General features: G+C 36.9%; 1 protein-coding gene across 4 annotated transcripts in view; it reads left to right on the forward strand.

Moving 5' to 3' along the window:
* MGAT4A (alpha-1,3-mannosyl-glycoprotein 4-beta-N-acetylglucosaminyltransferase A) overlaps nt 1-18,183 on the forward strand; it is a 77,422-nt gene that overhangs the window by 51,194 nt on the left and 8,045 nt on the right. For all 4 annotated transcript variants that reach the window (XM_064408114.1, XM_064408115.1, XM_064408116.1 and 1 more), the window contains 4 exons: nt 3,365-3,495; nt 4,103-4,210; nt 4,609-4,802; nt 16,868-16,946. In XM_064408114.1, the coding sequence (XP_064264184.1) occupies nt 3,365-3,495; nt 4,103-4,210; nt 4,609-4,802; nt 16,868-16,946 (512 nt within the window). The remainder of the gene's footprint in view (nt 1-3,364; nt 3,496-4,102; nt 4,211-4,608; nt 4,803-16,867; nt 16,947-18,183) is intronic.

The raw sequence follows: 18,183 nt of genomic DNA on the forward strand, positions 1-18,183 counted from the left end.
AAGGTTGTGACAACATTTCAGAAAGTGGTATGGGGATGTATGTCCTTGGTTACTGATGGAAGACAAGGGCTTGTCTTGGGATCAGGGTGTTTCCTGTTCACTTTTGTTATGGTGTTCATTAAGAATTAATGTGAGAAGACTTGTCTCCACCATTGAACACTTCCATGGTGCTGTGAGTGTAATGCAGAGAGGCCACTTGTGTGTAAAGATGCCAGTGCAGGTACAGCTGGCTCACCTCTCTTATTCTGACTAGCTGCAGTTGGATGTGTCAGAGTAGCTTGGTTGGTTGGTTTGGTTTTTTGTGGTTTGTGGGTTGGTTGGGTTTTGTTTGCTTCTTTGTTTTTCCCTGCTGTGCCCTGTGACATCACCATGGCAATTAGATTATTCGCCAAGTCTAGGGTGGTTGATTCATGGTGGGCAGTAGAGTGCTGGCCTAGAGGAAACTGCCTCTGAGCCTAGACAAGTTTTTGAAATGGAGGTAAATAATACACTGTTATTCTGCTTATATTTATATAAAATTAGGTTAACTTAAATTAGGGATAAGAGTAAATTCCTACTCTTGCCTTCAGTCTTGTTCTCAGTTTGCTTAATTGTAGGATCCTGTACCTTCTTGCCAAGCTCTCAGTGACATGGTCTGTGAGTGAGGATGGGACGATAATCCTTATGTTCTTCAGAAGATGAGCTAGTCACAGGAAAAAATGTCAGTGTGATTCTTTTGCTCTGTCCTTGGGTAGAAGAATGAAAGGATTCTAGAGCATCATGGCTGTGTATAGATCCTGGAAGAGGCACTGAGACTGGGGCAATATTGTGGGGATATTTCTGTCTTCTGACTCTTATCATATTGTCCATCTCTCTGACACCACATGGAAAGGTGCACGTTGTATGGAAACAGATGTGACTGACAGACTGCCTCAGCAGCTGTCACATATAAATGGTGGTTTCAGTCCCATAAAAATCCCAGAAACATCTGATTAGTCCCATTTTTTAGCTGATGTTTTACTAGGGCTTACCATATTTTTCTCCTCTCCTGCCCTATGCCATTGAAAGCAGTAGGCAGAGATGAATCACCAGGAAAATTGGGGTCTGTTTAGTTGGAAGTCTGACAAGCTGAAATCTGTTATTCAGCATGACTATTTTACACCACATTTAACTAATCATATGATTGTTTCCTACCCATTTTTAAATATTTACTTCCACAAATAATGTTAAACAATGTGACAATATAGTGTGTAAATACTAACAATGTACTAATAAAAATAATAGCATCTTTCTGATGTCTTTTAAGAATAAAGTTTTGCAATTTGTCCCTAGCTTAGTAAGAGTTGTCTCTTGTGTAGTGGGAGTTTCAGATTTTAGTTAGAGTATTTTCATGTGGAGATACCTATTTGAGGACCTCATTACAGCAGCAACTTAAAAGTGATGACAATATTTTGCTTTGTAAAGGGCTGGATGAAAAGTTTCTGTAAGGGACAACGTTGATATAGCAATGTCAAATCAGTTAATGTTTTATCACATTTACTTTTCCACCCCAGTGTGTAAATTGTCTACTATAATGAGTATAACATCATTCTAACAGGTGAAATAATTGATACTTTAGTCAGATGCTTCTTCCATATATGTTGCATGGCATTATGATGTAGTCTAACTCAGACACCTCCAAACTGTGCCCAGAGTTTCCATTGAGTATTCTTGCATTGGTTTTGTTCTTATCCAATTTCACACAAGTCAGAAAGAAAAGAGATTGCATCAGACCTACTTTCTGAAAAGGGCAAGGCTCTTCCAGTGATCTCCTCTTAACATCTACTCCAGCTGGTTTTCCTAAGAGTAGGAGAAAATATTAGAACCTCTACCACTTGTGGAACTTGTTATTTAGAAAGTCTATGGAGGCCTTTTCACAAGTGGAAAAAAACCCTCAAAACATTGCCCGTGCCTGAGTGCTGTGTGTCACTGTGTTGTACAGGATTCCACAATGTGAATAGACAGAAGAATTGCATTGGAAAAGAGCTTCTGCTGGACTCTGATCCATTGGTGCACACATGTTCCAATAGCCCATCCCTGTTTAGTCCAGCACTGCCCACATCTCAGCACCATCTGAACTGAATAATTTCAGCTGATGTCCTCCTGAGAGATTCATTGTTACAAGATATCTTCCTTGCTTTCTCTGTTGTAACCTAGCAAAGACTTCAGACTTCATCTGCCAACCTGGTGATGTTTTCTGAATCTGCCTTGAAATCTGGAACTGCCTTTGGGATTTTAGCTGGCGTGTGGTCATAGAATCATTTTGGTTGGAAAACACTTCAAACATCGTTGAGTCAAACCACTAACTCAGCCCTGCCAAATCTACCACTAAACCATGTCCCCAAGAGCCAGATCTTTTAAATACCTCCAGGGATGGTGCCTTAAGCATTCCCCTCAGCAGCCTGTTCCAGTGCTTCAGTGCAGTCCCTGGTACAAGCACTTGCCAGTCTGTCTACAGCCTTGGACTGCCCCACTGCCAGTTGTGTTGCTCTTGCGTGTTTTCATGCAAGGCACCTTTTTCAAGTGTTGCATTCAGATTGGCACAGTAGCCCCATGTACTGGCCACCTTTCTCTTCAGACACCTCTACTGCCAGAGGAGTGTATTCCACAACCATGTAGGTGATTGCTTATATTGATAGTATATTGATATAATATTGATATTATATGGGCTTTCTCCATCAACAGCGAGTTTCCTTCTTTTGCAAAGGTCTCCTTTAAGCCTCACAGTCTGCAGGATCCCCAAGAATCCTTTTGCACAGTGCCGCCCAGAAGTCCTGCTGATGGCCTGTGCACTGCAGAAAAATACTCTGGTCACTGTGGGATGTCTCTTTTTGAGTTGCATTGTCTCTGGATATATTTTGGTATCTTCCTTCTTTCCCTTTGATTTTCTGCCCAGAAGGTTCTGAAGTTAGTGGTAGGTGTTGCATCTCTGCTTTCTGTACCTGCAGAAGATGAAGCTGTGTGACTGGGCAGAAAACCTTGCAGTACTCCTTGCCTCAAGTGCTTGAACTTACATATGGCATGGGGAATAATGCCCATGCCAATCCATAACTCTTCTTTTTCTTAATATTTCAAACTGACAATTTCTATTCTTAAGGAGACTTGTGGTACATTGAATATACACTGAATATTTTGATAGCACCAAGATATGTGACAAGTTCTTGTTTGAATAGCTATTTTATTTAGTTGAAAGGTATGGAACTTCTAATAACATTGAAATTGCCAGTTGTTCAGTGCTAATATTTTTTGCCTTGGCACAAAATATCATCTGCTATCTCATTTGTTTCAAAAGACAGTGTTATCTCTAATCTAAAGTAACTCCAGTTATTCTTAATGTCACCCACAGGTAAAATGTTCCAGTCTCCAGATATCACTCTTATTGTAGAGTTCATATTTATGTTTTATAAGGAGAAACCTATTGATTGGCTCCTGGACCATATCCTCTGGGTGAAAGTGTGTAACCCTGAGAAAGATGCTGTAAGTTTGTTTTTATTATAAAGCTTCTAAAATGTTTTTATGATGATGAATGAGTTGATTTTTGTGAGCTGAAAGCCAGCATAGTGTACATTATGGTTACTGCATGATGCTCTGGAAGAGTTTTTCTTCCTGCCAAGATTTTTATCTCAAAAAGAACTTTAGAGGGACAGTTCTCAGGGGCATCATAGCTGTTATTGCTTCAGATTTTAGAGATGGGTGCAGTAAGGATAAAAACTAAAAGTCTATTAGGATTCTATGTGTAACAGACCTAAAATAAACTTATACATGTTACCACCAGAGAAGCTCTGCAGGATATCACAGTCTTGGAGAAAGTTCCAAAAGGGGAATAAACTTCATATTTTAGTTCTCCATTTCTCAAGAGACTCCCTTGCTGAATAAACAGGTTCTGTGCAAGGACCTTGAACAGTATTACTTAAGCATAGATTTCTGAAATGGTAGATTTCTGAATCTTGGTAGATTTCTGAAATGAAAACAAGAAAAACTGGATAAATAGGCCTAGGTTCTTACCTTGTGTTGGTTTTCACTAATATGTTGTTTTGTTTTTGTTTTTTATCCCACCCTTACCTTTTCCCCCTCACCATTTCAGAAACATTGTGATCGACAGAAATCTAACCTACGGATACGCTTCAGGCCTTCTCTTTTCCAGCATGTTGGCCTCCACTCTTCTCTAGCAGGGAAGATCCAGAAACTCACAGTTAGTAAAAAATATTTCCCTTCCTTTACAGTGCAGGCTGATTAAATGAAAAACATTGTGGAGAAAACAGGCCTTTTCTTGTTGTCTTGCATTTTCAAGCATGATGTGTATTGCTCCAGCTGGAATTAAATCTGATACAGACTGGTTGCTGTAAAGTAGAAGAAGTGCTAGTCCAGCTTATTTATGTGGATTTTTGCTAGGGGATATTTTTTCTATTTTTTTTTATTTTAATGGAATGCCCACGTTACTGAGCAGTACAAGATCTGATGCACCCAAAATGAGTAATGCATTCATTTTCCATTTTATGCCAATGTTTGTTTTAAGTGTAACCACTTGGGAAAGGAACATAATAAACAAGGTTGTCTGACCATCATGATGTTTGTCTGTCTTTCAATTAGGATAAAGACTTCCTGAAACCATTACTGCATAAAATCCACGTGAATCCACCTGCAGAGGTTTCGACATCTTTAAAAGTCTACCAGGGGCATACGCTAGAAAAAACCTACGTAGGGGAAGATTTTTTCTGGGCTGTCACACCAGTTGCTGGAGATTATATTCTCTTTAAATTTGACAAGCCAGTCAATGTAGAAAGGTTAGTAATTACTTGCTGCTGGTCTCATATATGAAGTTGCTTGTGCCAAGAATGCTTTAAGGTAGAATTTGGGGCTGTCATCATAACCTAAAGTGAAATGGTGTAGGACATTTGGAGTTCAGCTGAAACAGTGATCATTACTGTCTTCCCTCTAATTCTTTTACTATGGTGAATTTTATCTTGCTTTTAAATTTTCTTTTTCATTTAATATAGAGCCTTTTTGAAAAATGCAATACAAAACCAGTGCTTCTCTGATGCAGAGAATTTAAAGAAGCCAATTTGGTCCTATTTGTATTTGGTTAGTCTGTTTCTAATTACAGAGCAATTGTACAGCATGGTGTGTGCTACAGTGTATTGTGCCCTGTGGCCTTGGTCCCTTGGTTGTCCAGATCAGAAATCTTGCTGGAGCATATAAGGATGTCCCCAGACCTGAAAGCTGGGGACTCTGAAGGGCAATGTTTTTTAAGATGTAGATTTAGGGCTTGAAACAAGTCACTGTACTAAGATTCCAGGTTGACCTGTTTAAAAATATTAAAATACAACAAAAAAGAAAGGGGTGTGTGCTTTCAAAATACAAATATCTGAGATTTGATGGAGGACTAAAGGTGTCTTCTTTTCAACTACTGGTCAGATTAATTAAGGGTAATCAAGAGTAATTAGGACTGTAGAGATAAATCATCCTTTAGTTTTCTTGAGACTCTTTTGCTGCTTTGCTGGTTACTGTCTCACCAACATACTAATTCAAGATTTATAAAATACATGGTTTATTTAATGTCCAGTTAAGTGTTGCTATGTTAGTGGATTCCTCTTCTCCTTACTTCACACACCTTATGTGGGTTTTTTTTAGACCAATACCTATAGCCTGGTAGAACAAAGTTTCTTTGAATCAATTTGACTGGATATTTTTCTTGTGAAGGAGACATTTTTGCTGTCCTGAACTGAATCCAATTAGTCAACTTGGGTATTTTGGTACATAATCAAAGGCTAAGTCTTCACCTTGGCTTAGAACAACACTGAAGATTTGTAGTTCCCTTGTGACTATGTTGTTCCAAACTAGTCTGACCTGAAACTCAAGGTTGTTGTTTGAGATGTCAGATTACTCTCTCAGTTGGTTGCTATGCTTTGAAACACTTCCCTGGTTGGCTTTCCAAGGTGCATGTGTGGAGCAGCATAACTGCCACACCTCCTTGGATTAAAGGCAAAATATTTTTTCTGTTCTAATAGTTGAAAAAATACATTTTTTTATGCCTGCTGCCTTAATGCTGAAGGGAACTAGGGGAATTAGAAAGTACTAATTATCTTTGTAAAAGGTGGGAAAATGATGTTCACTGTTGTGCCCTGGAAAATTGTAGCCAGGCCTAAGGTAGTTATGTCCACCTGCTGTGTGAAGAATAGTCTTGGCTGTAGAGGATTGTATGTTTTGTTTTTTTGGGGGAAGAAGTGGGGTTTTCCAGGCTCTTGGGTTTTTTTGGTTTGGGGTTTCTTTTGTTTGTGGGGGTTTGTTTTGGGGGGGTGGTGTTTTTTGAGGAGGTTTATTGGTTTGTAGGATTTTTTTTTTTTTTTGTTTTGGGGATTTTTGTGTTGGTTGGTTTGGTTTTTTATTTGGTTGTTTGATTTGGGGGTTGTTGATTTTGGTTTTTCCTTGTTGGTTTTGATTTATTATTTTTATTTTTTGAAGAAATGCATTTTAGTTTTAGAAGAAAGGAAACATCTTGCATTCTGTTGCTTCCTCAAAGGAAGTTCACAATTTTGTATGATGCTACCTATTCAGCTGTCATTGTAAGCCATTCCAAAGTTTACTATGACTTTTAGCTTCTATTGCCACAGTGTCCTCAAAAATACAGTATTTTACCTTTCTGAAGTCAGTGACTAATTAGATTTACAGATGTTGTAATTTCAAATTATTGGGGACTTGTTTGTGTAACTTGAGCAGCAGCTGCAGAATTTGGCAAGTGCAGGTCTAGTAGAGCAGTGGAGTTTCCTAATATTTCAAGGATGCTTACTGAAGCAGTCAGAAATACAACTGTGACTGGTAGACTGAAACACAGAAAAAGGAAAATGGACCAAGCATGAGGAAGACTTACCTGGTGGGGAAATGCATCTGAAGGTGGGAATTAAGAGAACACACTTTTGATAGCAATCTTGTGTCTGTGAAAAGATGCAGCAGGCTTTTTCTTTTTTCTTTTTCTCTTTTAAATTTTAGAAGAGCTCTTTGAATTTAAAGGAAATTTTGTCTGCCAAGTCAGTTTGAGGTAACTGCTTAGTAACTGTCATAATAAATTTGTGATGAAGTTTTTTAATGGAAATACTGACCACAGCTCTGACTGAATAAATAGCACATCTGTTGCACTGTGACAGAGCACTGACTTGTTCCTGTAGTTTATTTTTCCACACTAAATGTTTTGCTGAACTGAATTTGAGTTTTCTGCAGTTCAGTAATTAGCTTTCATTAAGTCTTTAAATATTTAATTTTTGAGATCTGAGAATATTGTCAGGGATAACACTGTCAAGGATCTCTTAACTTAAAGTGAGAACTGAGCTCACTTCACTGAGCAGAAAGTAGCATTTGTTCCTATTTTATGCAAGACCTGGCTGGCAGATTCCTGCTGAATGTTGAGCAGTCAAATAGATGGTGCTTGTTCTAAACCACACCTGGAGAACAGGAACATGTAAATTGAAACATTTTAATGCTTACTTTGGTGACAGCTCTTGTACTGAAGCTTTCTAGGTTCTTTCCAAGCAAAAATTCTCCAGCCAAAGCACCCAAGTCCCTTAATAGTAATCTAGGGTCTCATCCTTTGCAATAAGAAAATATATACATTTCTTTCAGTAAAAAATCATTGAGAAGAAAAGTAGATTGAAGGAGATTCCTCTTAAAAACAAAATGCTTAAGATATGTTTGGTTTTGGTTGGTTGGTTTTTTTGTTTTTTTTAATAAATGGATGGACCGTTCTCTAAATGTTCAAAACAGCCTACATTGTAAAGATAAATAATATTGAATGTCTGTGCCCTCAGGTTTTTGCATAATTATTGAAATTCACTTTGCTGTTTTGGCATGTACATTGCTGTTCCAAGCACAGATTTATTTATTAAATCTGACAGTTATATTTAAGAGTTTCTTTATGAGCCAGTCAAAACACATCTGAGAAAGACTTTCCATTGCAGCACTTAGGTGATGCTGATGTCCATCATCATCACAACCATTTCTTTTTTGACCAAAGTCCTCCCTGTGTGATTGACACAAATCAGATGTTGTTTTCAAAGAACATATGCACTAATTACTTTGAGAAGACTCTTTATACCTTGACAAACCACCTTTTAGATTGCATTTATCAGCTTGTGTTCTGATAGTGGCATAGATACTGGATGCATAACTTATGGCTGTTCTGCAATAGGAATTTAGAATGGGTATTTTTAGAAAGGGCTTCAGGTTTGCTTCAATATAAATGCATTTTAAATGATGACATTTATTTTAAAAGAAAAAAGCTGCAGGAAAAGACAAGTATGTATTTTATACTGTGGAAAAAATAAGAAACACTGAAAACCAAAACTCACCCCAATCTCACTAGAATACATACATACATTTGCTTTATATTTTTAAAATATGAGGCTCATTGTTTCTTGTATGTAACTGCTTCACAGAATCATCAAGGTTAGAAGAGACCTTCAAGGTAATCTAGTCCAACCATCAACCCAGCACCCCTATCCCTAAGTGCCACATACAGTTGCCTCTTGGAAATTCTTGAGATGGTGACTCCATCACCTCCCTGGACATTATTCCAATGCCTGACTGCTCTTTCAGTGCAGAAATTATTTCTGGTATCTAATCTGACCCTCCCCTGATGCAGCTTAAGGCCATTTCCTCTTCTCCTTTCCACTGACCCTCACCTGGCTCCAACCACAGGACTTGTGCTCCAGACTCTTCTGCAATACTGCTTCGTAGTGTTACTTGGAATATTTTCAAAAGGATTAGCTGCTTACTTTTTTTGGGGGAGAAGTAATGTGGTTTTGCTTGTAGTATTGGGTTTTTTTCCTTCCTTTTCCCCCCATGACTGCTTTGAACTCTATAGTTGCCCCATAGCTGTTTGGCCTCTCCTTTTAGCAAATTACTGAGTAGTCATCCTAATGTGACATTGACAATTAATGAAGTGATTTTATAAAGTACAACTTGCTGACTGGAATTTCAGTTTTAAAGTGGAATCTTTATACCTTGACAAACCTCCTTGTAGATTGCATTTATCAGCTTGTGCTCTGATAGTGGCATAGATACTGGATGTGCAGTGTTTGAGACTGTTCATCTCATTTTCTGTATTCTGGGCAGTGGAATCACAGGGAACACATGATGTTAACCTCACTCATATTTCCTGTGGCATCTTTTTACAACACAGAATTAATAGTCATGCAAGAAAATGTATATTTGACTATTTAAACTACAAAATTAATGTATTGAGTGTGAATAGTATCTTGTTGGACTTCTGGTAACTAAAGATATACATTATTTTGTCTGCTTTGAAATTATTGTGACAGTGCTGAAAAATACCTGCACAAAAAATGACAGATGGGTTCATGATATTTTGTAAAGGAAAATAAAAGCAGCTTTTAAAACAAGTTCTCTAGCAGTGAAAAAGAAAATGAATTTTTTTTTAAGTACAAGAAAGTTACAAAAAAAGTATCCTAGCAGTCTGTCTTGTATGTATCCAAAATATAATTAATTGTCCATCCTGCAGGGATGCAAGTCCTCCTGTGGCTAGAGAGATACAAGATCAAATGCATTACATCAGGAAAAAAACTTCTTAACAGCCTTCCAAAACTGGAAATGGAACTTCCTCATCATTTGCTTTTGCAGTAACAACCACTCAAAACCTAGAGACCTGCAAAATTGTTTTGGTTTTAGATGAGTGTAGCAGTGACTTGCCTGATGTATAAACTGTTATTTGTTCATAATCACTGTTCAGTGTAGAACCTCCCCTTCAGCCCAATACATTAAACCTTTTATGGGCAGTTTTAGCTCAAGAACCATTTAAGTGCATAAACATAGACTGTATAAGTTAGAAGTAATCTTTAATTCTGATTCTAAAGATGTATGCTATTAAAGTGCAACACCATTTTATGAAGCTTGTAATGGTCATGTCAGCTGATAGGAAATATTTGAAAATCTCTGAGTGTATTATTTTAAATGTTTTGGTGTTTGTCAGTACATTTCAGGTGGGATAATACTTTCAGTGTACATAAAAAAGAATTTGAGAACTTTGGTTTTTCTGTTTGCATAAGCTTCTGCACTAATGAGTAGAACATCCTCAAATGGATGCACTGACAGCAGGGATTTGGCAGGCAGGCTCCCAGGCACTGATGCTGTTTGCTCTGAGCATGGAATTCTGCCCATAACAATGAGGCCAGGACTTCATATGAAAAGGGAAAAAAACCTCAAAGTATGGATCAGAGACAGAAGAGAAGAAAAGAGCTGCCTAAGCCAAGGACATGCTGCTTCTTCCTTAATGGTACTAATATCCAAGATTTGTGTACTTGGCAGTGTTCCTGGGTTTATAGTTCTTAGTCAGAAATCTTGGAGGCTTAATGCTGTTGCCAGAATGTTAGATGTCTAATGCCACTTGAGATACTCTAAAATACTTCACGTGATTTCCAGAAGGACTGGAGTCTCTGAGATGTCATAATTGCATCTTTCCAGCCTTTGATGAGGTCACATACCCAAGTGCAATCTCAAATGGTGGCAAATGCCTGTGTGTAGGAAAATTGAAGGGAGTTATCTGTGCTTCCCCAGCCAAGCTGGAGGGGTAAAAAATGTTTATGTGCATACACCCACATATACACACACACTAAATTCAAAACCCCAACAAAGCCTTTCTACATCTCACTGGATTGAAAATTCAGCAGAAATAACCCTGTAAAAGAAAAATTAATCACCCCCAGCAAAAAATGCAAACAAAAGAACTCTATCCATGAAATAGAAAAATTCTCAAACCACCTCCAAAATGAAAAATGTAAGATTAATTTAATGCCAGACATTTTTATTACAGTTGATATGAGCCCAGTCCAGAGAGACAGTGCAGCTTTAGAAAGTGGATGTCAACAGTAAAAGAGTAGACCAGAGGGTGAGATTTTCTTACACAGCTAAATACCTTCTACAAATGTTGAACAAGTGAAGAGGGTTAGGAAATGGTACAGGTTTCATTGATTCAGCTTGAATTTTGAAGCGGTGTGAGAAAATTAATTTCTTAGGCATGTGATAGATAAAACAGACCACCCCCAAAAATCCTTCCATCACCTCTTCAGTCAAGCTACTTTGTGGTCCATTGACAAACAAGAGAAAGTTCAGTCCTTTTGGTGCACTGGGTTGGCACTTCTGTGAAAATGGAGAACTCAACTCTTGCAGCTCTCAGCCATGCAGCCCAATTTATATAAGACAATTAGATGTCCTTTGTCAGAGGAAGTGAAATCTTACCAGGCATTTTGCATAGAAGGTAATAGGGTGGGGGTACTTTTTGTTTTGTGTTGTCTGGGGAGGTCAGGGCATTTCTTCTTTGTTTGTTTGTGGGGAGTTTTTTCTGAATTTGGAATTATAACAACAAGATATTATATATATAATATATAATATATATAAAACTAAAAGCTTCCACTACATTGCTTACCTATTGTGAGTACTTGGCAGATGCATATATATATATAGACTGGAGGAATTACGCTTTTTTGAAAGTATAAGCAATTTTTTTCAAATGACTTAGTAAGAGGCAGGAATAATAGGAGAATAAATTGAGCTTGAGAGAAGGAAAAGAAATGATTCATCTTCTGTTTATGTTTTGCATGAGGAAATAGTGCATGGTTAATACTGGTTTCCAGTGACAGTAGAATAACACTTCCTAATTAGGATTCTGAGAAAGTGACACAAAGGAGGTAGATTAGTTTTCTTTTACCATATTTGCATCCAGTGATCAAAAATGCTGGATAGAATTGGTGAATAATGATTCTTGCAGTGGATGATGGCATCTGTAGAAAGCCAAAAATTTGCTGACTGAATATTGCCTCTACAGAAATTCATGTTGTGCAGAATTAAAAACTCTAAGGCTGCATGTTGCTATGGATAATTTGTTCAAAAGTGGAAGGAAACATTTCCTCTCTGCCTTCCTACCTATTTTCCTTTTCTGAAAATGGGATATAAAATACATCAGATTGCTAAAAAAGAGACATAGGGGGATATGTGAAGGAAAGGATTTGATTCCTGATGTTTACAGAGCACAAAGGCCTGCATTCTTATATTCTTAGAATCAGGTTTAGTATCAGGTCAAATAACTTGTTTCCTTCAAAACAAAACCCACATATATTGATAGTGGATGTGAATTGTGCTGTTTAAAGTATTTTTGTATATTGTTTCCTTTTATAAAAATGACATAATTTAACAATAAAATTGATGTGTATTCCATTCTATTATTAGAACATGTAATTAGAACATTTCTATAAATAAAAAGAATTGGCAATTTATTTAAATAAAATATAGAAGTTTTTTTAACACCTAAAAGAAATCAAATGCGGTAATAGAGAGAATAATAGTTTTTTGGGCATAAATATGCTTGGATGTGAGAGACAGAAGAGAGATTCATCCCTTTATAAGCAAGATAGGGGATGGGTAGAGGTGTGCATAGGTTATTTTTGAAAACACAGGTGATGAAAAAATTTAGCTGTTAAAAGAGTATTAAAGTTAGCAGTTCAGATTAGTAATATTGATTTATCCATCTTGTGGGGGAGGTTACAAAAGGTGAGAATCTTTCTGGGTGCTCACTATTGGAGGGGTTCTGAACCTGAGTGTGGGCTTTTAAAGTACACTAAATAGTTGACTACATTGGCAAACTAATGGTATCTTTTGTCAGTGTATAAATAATAATCACACCTTCCCCTCCCTTTGTGTGTTAGGATATATATGAATATTTGTTTCAGCTTATTGGCTGGGGGGGTTTCCCCTCTCTTTGTCTTGATTTTAGATGTGTATCTAGCTCCATGGCAACTAGTCAACCCCTCAAACTGGGTAAATATTGAAGTCACTGAGTATGAAAACAGGAGTTTTCTTTGTAGCTTTGACTTTGCTCCATTTAGTTTGGCGATTCGTGTTGTTTTTTTCTGTTTGTGTTTGTTTTTGAAACCTTCAGTGCTCTTGAAATTCTGTGTATTTTTTAATGCTACAAGAAATATTAACACCTAGCCTTCTCTTATTCTCATACTGCATTGAGGTCAGGAGCAGAATGTATGTGAGTTCCTAGATTTAATTACTTCTGGTAGAGAGGAGGTTTTTCTCTGTGTTTGAATATCTAGAGTAGCTGGTTATTATCTTTGACCTGTGACTCTTTAAAAAGACACTGCCAGCAGAAAAGGTTCTCTTATATTCAGATACATTAGTATTATACTTAGCAATTGTAAGTTAGTTACTTTTCTCTGACTACTTCGATCAAAAATATACAGTTGCATTCATGTTTGTATTTTTCCATAAGGCAATAGTAGGGTTTGTTTTTTTTTAATTTTAGGTGAATTTGTGTTTAGTTGGGATTACTCTATTTACAGATCCATTGCTTTCAGAATTCTTATTTGAAGGAATGCTTCAGAAGGTGTTAGGTTTAAGCAGCAGGTAGACAAGGAAATCTTAGTGATTCTACCCTAAGAAAAATGTTAAGTAATTAGGGAGAAAAGGCATATAATTTTACTGTTTACATGGCCTGTCTATGTGTAAATCCCAAGACAGATGTCAAGATAATTTAGCAATTGAAAGCAAAGCTACTCCCAAGTCCTTCACTATCTCTATTGAGAAATACCTATCATAGTTTGAAAACTGTAGAGCCATAGAATCATTTAGGTTGGAAAAGACATTTAAGGTCATTCAGTCCAGTTATAAACCAGTGTTTCTCTTGAAAGAAAAAAGGACTGGGCCAGACATCTTACTACTGGTGTAGGAATTAAATAAAAGGAAACAACCTTGTAATCCTATGGGTATCAGCTGGACTACTCTACATTAGTGATTTAATGAGGACCCTAAATGTCCTGCAAATGTCTCTGTGGTTTTTACAAATGTCTGTTTTACTTAAAAAATATCAGATCAATAAATAATTTCTTTAGTTAGGGGACATCAGAATCTTCTCTCCACCTGGGAGGGAGAAACCCACAATAATCTCCCATTCAGTTAAATATCTAGTGTAACAGCAAGTTTGTAAGAAAGGTCTTGGCCTATAAAGAGCACAAATCCAAAAGGTTTGGGGAGGTAAAGATAGGTTTCTTAAAAGACATTTCAAGGGTTTTTGACAGGGAGGTTTAACTGACCTTTGTTTTGAAATCAGTTTTACTCTCTCAAGCCATTTCCAAAGAATCTGTTGGAAAATCTCCCGTCAGAAAAGCAAGTTTTACAAATAATAGATAATTACACTTATTTTAGGAGCTGTAGAATATCTGTTTGTTCATAAATTAAATTTTGTTTCAAATAAAATTTTCTAATTGGTAAATTTTAGTTCTAAACAAAATATTACAGATATGGATTGACTGTGTATGTGTATTTAGGCTTCTGTTTTCAATCTGTGTAACTTTTAATGTCTAAGTAGGTGTTATCTGTCAAGTGTTGAAGCAAGGCTCAGATATAAAAATATCCCTTCCTTTCTAAACATAATTTAAAATGTGACATGAGCATGTGTTACATTTGTGTGTGCATATGGATTAACAGATAGTTATAGAAAATATACTAAAATAGCAGGTTTGATTACATGGAAATCAGGTTTGATTAATTACTGCTGTAAATTGTTCTGGCACTGTGCCAGCTCGGGAGTGCATTGCCCTAATGGAGTGACAACTGCTGAGGAGGGGAAGCTGCAGCTCAGTCTCAAAGCTGATGGCACAGTAGGAGAAATGGTTGGCTGTGGCTGTGTGCTTGCAGGGTTGTTTTTAAAACAAGCAAACAAACCCAAATAAATAAATGACAACCTCTCACAAACAAACAAAGCTCTCACTGCTACTGCTTCCCCTAAAAAAACCCATCCAAAACTCCAAAGCTAATCACTGTTCATTGAGAGCACAGTCATCCCAGATCACAGGGAGTTTCCTTGTGCATTTTTAGGTGTGTCTTCTCAGAACTAAGTGCTAAGGAAAAGCAGCATGTCTGTGGTTTGGGTGGAGTCTTTGATGGCAATACCTTAGATGGCAAGTTCCATTTGAAATTAAGTCTCCTTCAGATTTTCAGTGTTTTCAAGAGAAAAAATGGCCAGTACTGCTTAGGATGCCTGACTGACTAAGGAATGACTAGTTAGATCTGTTAGGTCAAAAGACAGCAGAATGTACTTTTAGTTTTCTGGTCAGCTTTCCTGAGAGTTTTGTTTTGCTATTGAGATGTCCAATGAAAGCATCTTCCTAGAAAAAAATTACTATTACTTGTTGGGGTTTTTTTGATGTCATTAATGTCTAGAAAAAGTCACAAGATTTGTTTTGGAAGAACTGTGGCTGTTTTAGGTAGCTTGGATACTTTGGAATTGACTAACCTAACATTAAAGTACCGTGTGGAAATTATTTTTCTTGAGACACAGTAGTGAAGCTTAGTTAGTCCAGTTCTGTTTTCCAGTACAACCGTGCAGTTCTGCTGAAACCAGAGGAATAGAAATCAGTGTGGCTTTCTTGTATCCCAGGTTTGGGGTCACAGACATTTCTGAGCTGGGGTCAGAGCGCTGTTTTCTTGAACTTGTCTTGTAGCTATGAAGTATGGATTAATGGCAGGTTTTCAACCTGGCTTCAGATACAGTGGATAAAGACAAGCTGGAATTTACATTTCTAACTGCATCTTAATAAATTGCAAATTGAGATAATGTTTTTAATTTTAATCAACTGATAATTTATGAACTAACTTTGTCTGTGGCTGGTGACATATTTAATGTTGAAGAGAAATTAACAGTAAGTACCATCTAAGTTCCAATTAAAGAAGGATTTGAGATGTGTTGATAGATTTTTACATATTCATTTAAACCTAATAAAAGTAAAATAGTCTTCCTAAAAGTGTTATCTGAGTAGGTGTAGGATCTAATTAGTTTATGACAGTAATCTGAATTAACTCCGGTCCACTAGAAAAAATGGCAAGTAGTGAACAATTTTCAAGCATTGATTCCACCTAGTGGTAAAAAAATATTATTACTGGTTTACATAATACATATTCAGAATGACATGAAGTTCCTGTCATATATAAAGAGGAATTAACTGTGTCTTTTGTAACATAATCTACACATGTGCAGTACTGCAAAAGCTGTTCAGAGTAGGCAGCTAGAATTCGAACACTACACTGATTGATACTGATAGGGATGACTTAGATGATGTTTCAGACATATTTACTTTGTCCAATTAAAAAAAGTTAATTGCACAATTGAGTGAGTATAATGGGGACTTTGTACAAGTTTAAAAAGGTGCAGGGTTTTTTTATGTGTGTCAAAACCAGGCTTTTATGGTTTGGGCTTTTTAAGGGATTTTTTGTTTCTTAAATAAATCTTCTTTGGAATAGAAGTTTGAATTCAGGTAACATGAAGGGTGTGGATGTGGGTTGGGAATTCCTGACACAATAATCAATGAGATTTTTCAATGAACCATGGACTTGGGGAATACTCACCTGGCTAAATATTGACTTGGCTGAGTTCCCAGAAGTATTTCAGAAAGGATCTGCAGTGTTCATCCTGTGGGCACAGGGAGAGGGTGAAGTATGCTGGGGAGAGGCTGAAGAAGGCAGAGCTCCTTCTTCTGGAGGTGATACCAGTGTGCCAGGCAGTAATGACTACAGCTTTGTGTAATGCAGTCTGGCAACAGCACATGATGCAAGCTCCCTTCCTGTGTAAAATACTGCCCAGCTGCTCTTTAGCAACTGAAAACCTTGACCCCTTCTGATTACAGTGATATGTGAAAGCATCTTATCCCCAGCTGATGTAGGCTCAGTATAAAAATGATGTTTATCCTTGTAACATCTGTATGTGACAATTAACATATAAGACAGCAACACAGCTGATTCTGATGGATGTATGTGGACTGTCTTCTGTTTTCCTTTTCATTTATAGGTACTTGTTCCACAGTGGCAATCCAGAGCATCCAGGAGACATACTTCTAAACACAACTGTAGAAGTTTTGCCTTTTCAGGTACAAATGTTTTTATTTGTGTCTTCTCCATTACAGGATAAAAGCAAAGTCTCTTTATTGACTTTTTTAACAGTGAAGAGATTAAATGCTTCTTTTAACTGTATGAACTTGATGTTCTGATGTTCTTGAACTTTTCCCTCTTTTAACTGGATATGTTCACAACAGACTATTGTAACTATTCAAATGTTCATTCAGGGTGCAGTTTGCTACAGGTGCTGTTGGTAATTTCGAGGTGAAAAAGGTCATTTTCTTCCAGTTCATTGCTACTATTGAAAACAAAAAAATAAACAGTCTTCCCTCTCCTGTGTATTTTGGGAAATGGGAAACCTAAGTCAATCTGCTATTTGACTCAGTAAAAAAGTCTTAGTTCAGGGATTGACACACATTCCAGCCCACTAGATACCAAAATATATAGATTCTTAAAACAGAATGTGTACCTTTGTCCCGATTTCTGATGTTTTTTTCCCCATAAATGAGCAGTTTTACCACAGGAGAATACTACACTATCTAAAGTATATTCTTGTTTAAGTCAGATGGTATGGGTTCTCTTTCTTCAACTAGATATTGCAGCTAACTATTTTTATCACAAAGACTGAGAGGATTAAGATGTTACTTCAGACAAATTTATTTTTTTAGTATTAAAATGGCAAAGTATCTCTACCTTTGCCCATATACCTGGTGTAGGAATCTTGAAATCTAGGCTGAAATTGCCTTATGTTGAACATTTTTTTAAAATTTCTTTTTATCTATTTTTTGAAGTAAGTAATTGTGAAGAGTTTGTATCTCCATTTTCCCAGTCTACCTTCCTTAGAGCAGGCAAAAATAGGAAATTCTTACTATTCCCATCCTTAAAAAGAAAATTGTTAGTTTGGTTCTAATTATAAAACATGACATATGGGATATATATAATAAGATATGAGGGGTTTGTTTCTCAAGACCTGTGGAAATACATTCAACCACAAAAACCAGCAGCAGCCCTCACTTCATCTAAGCCCAAGATACAAAAGTGCACAAGATAACTAGCAAAAATGTGCATCAGGCATCTCTTTTTTAGCTTTACTTGGCTATGGAATGTCCCTCACTGGAGCATCCTTTGAGGAAGTAATGATACAGAGGTTCTATTGCTATTGATGCAATTTGTGGAAAAGGTAAACAGGAAATTCTGCATCTGGCCTGTTCCTAAGCCACTGGCGTCAGAAGAAAATATTCTCAGTAAAATAAGGTCAGCTGAGGACAC

This window comes from Passer domesticus, chromosome 2 (assembly GCF_036417665.1).
Source record: "Passer domesticus isolate bPasDom1 chromosome 2, bPasDom1.hap1, whole genome shotgun sequence".
Classification (NCBI taxonomy): Eukaryota; Metazoa; Chordata; class Aves; order Passeriformes; family Passeridae; genus Passer; species Passer domesticus.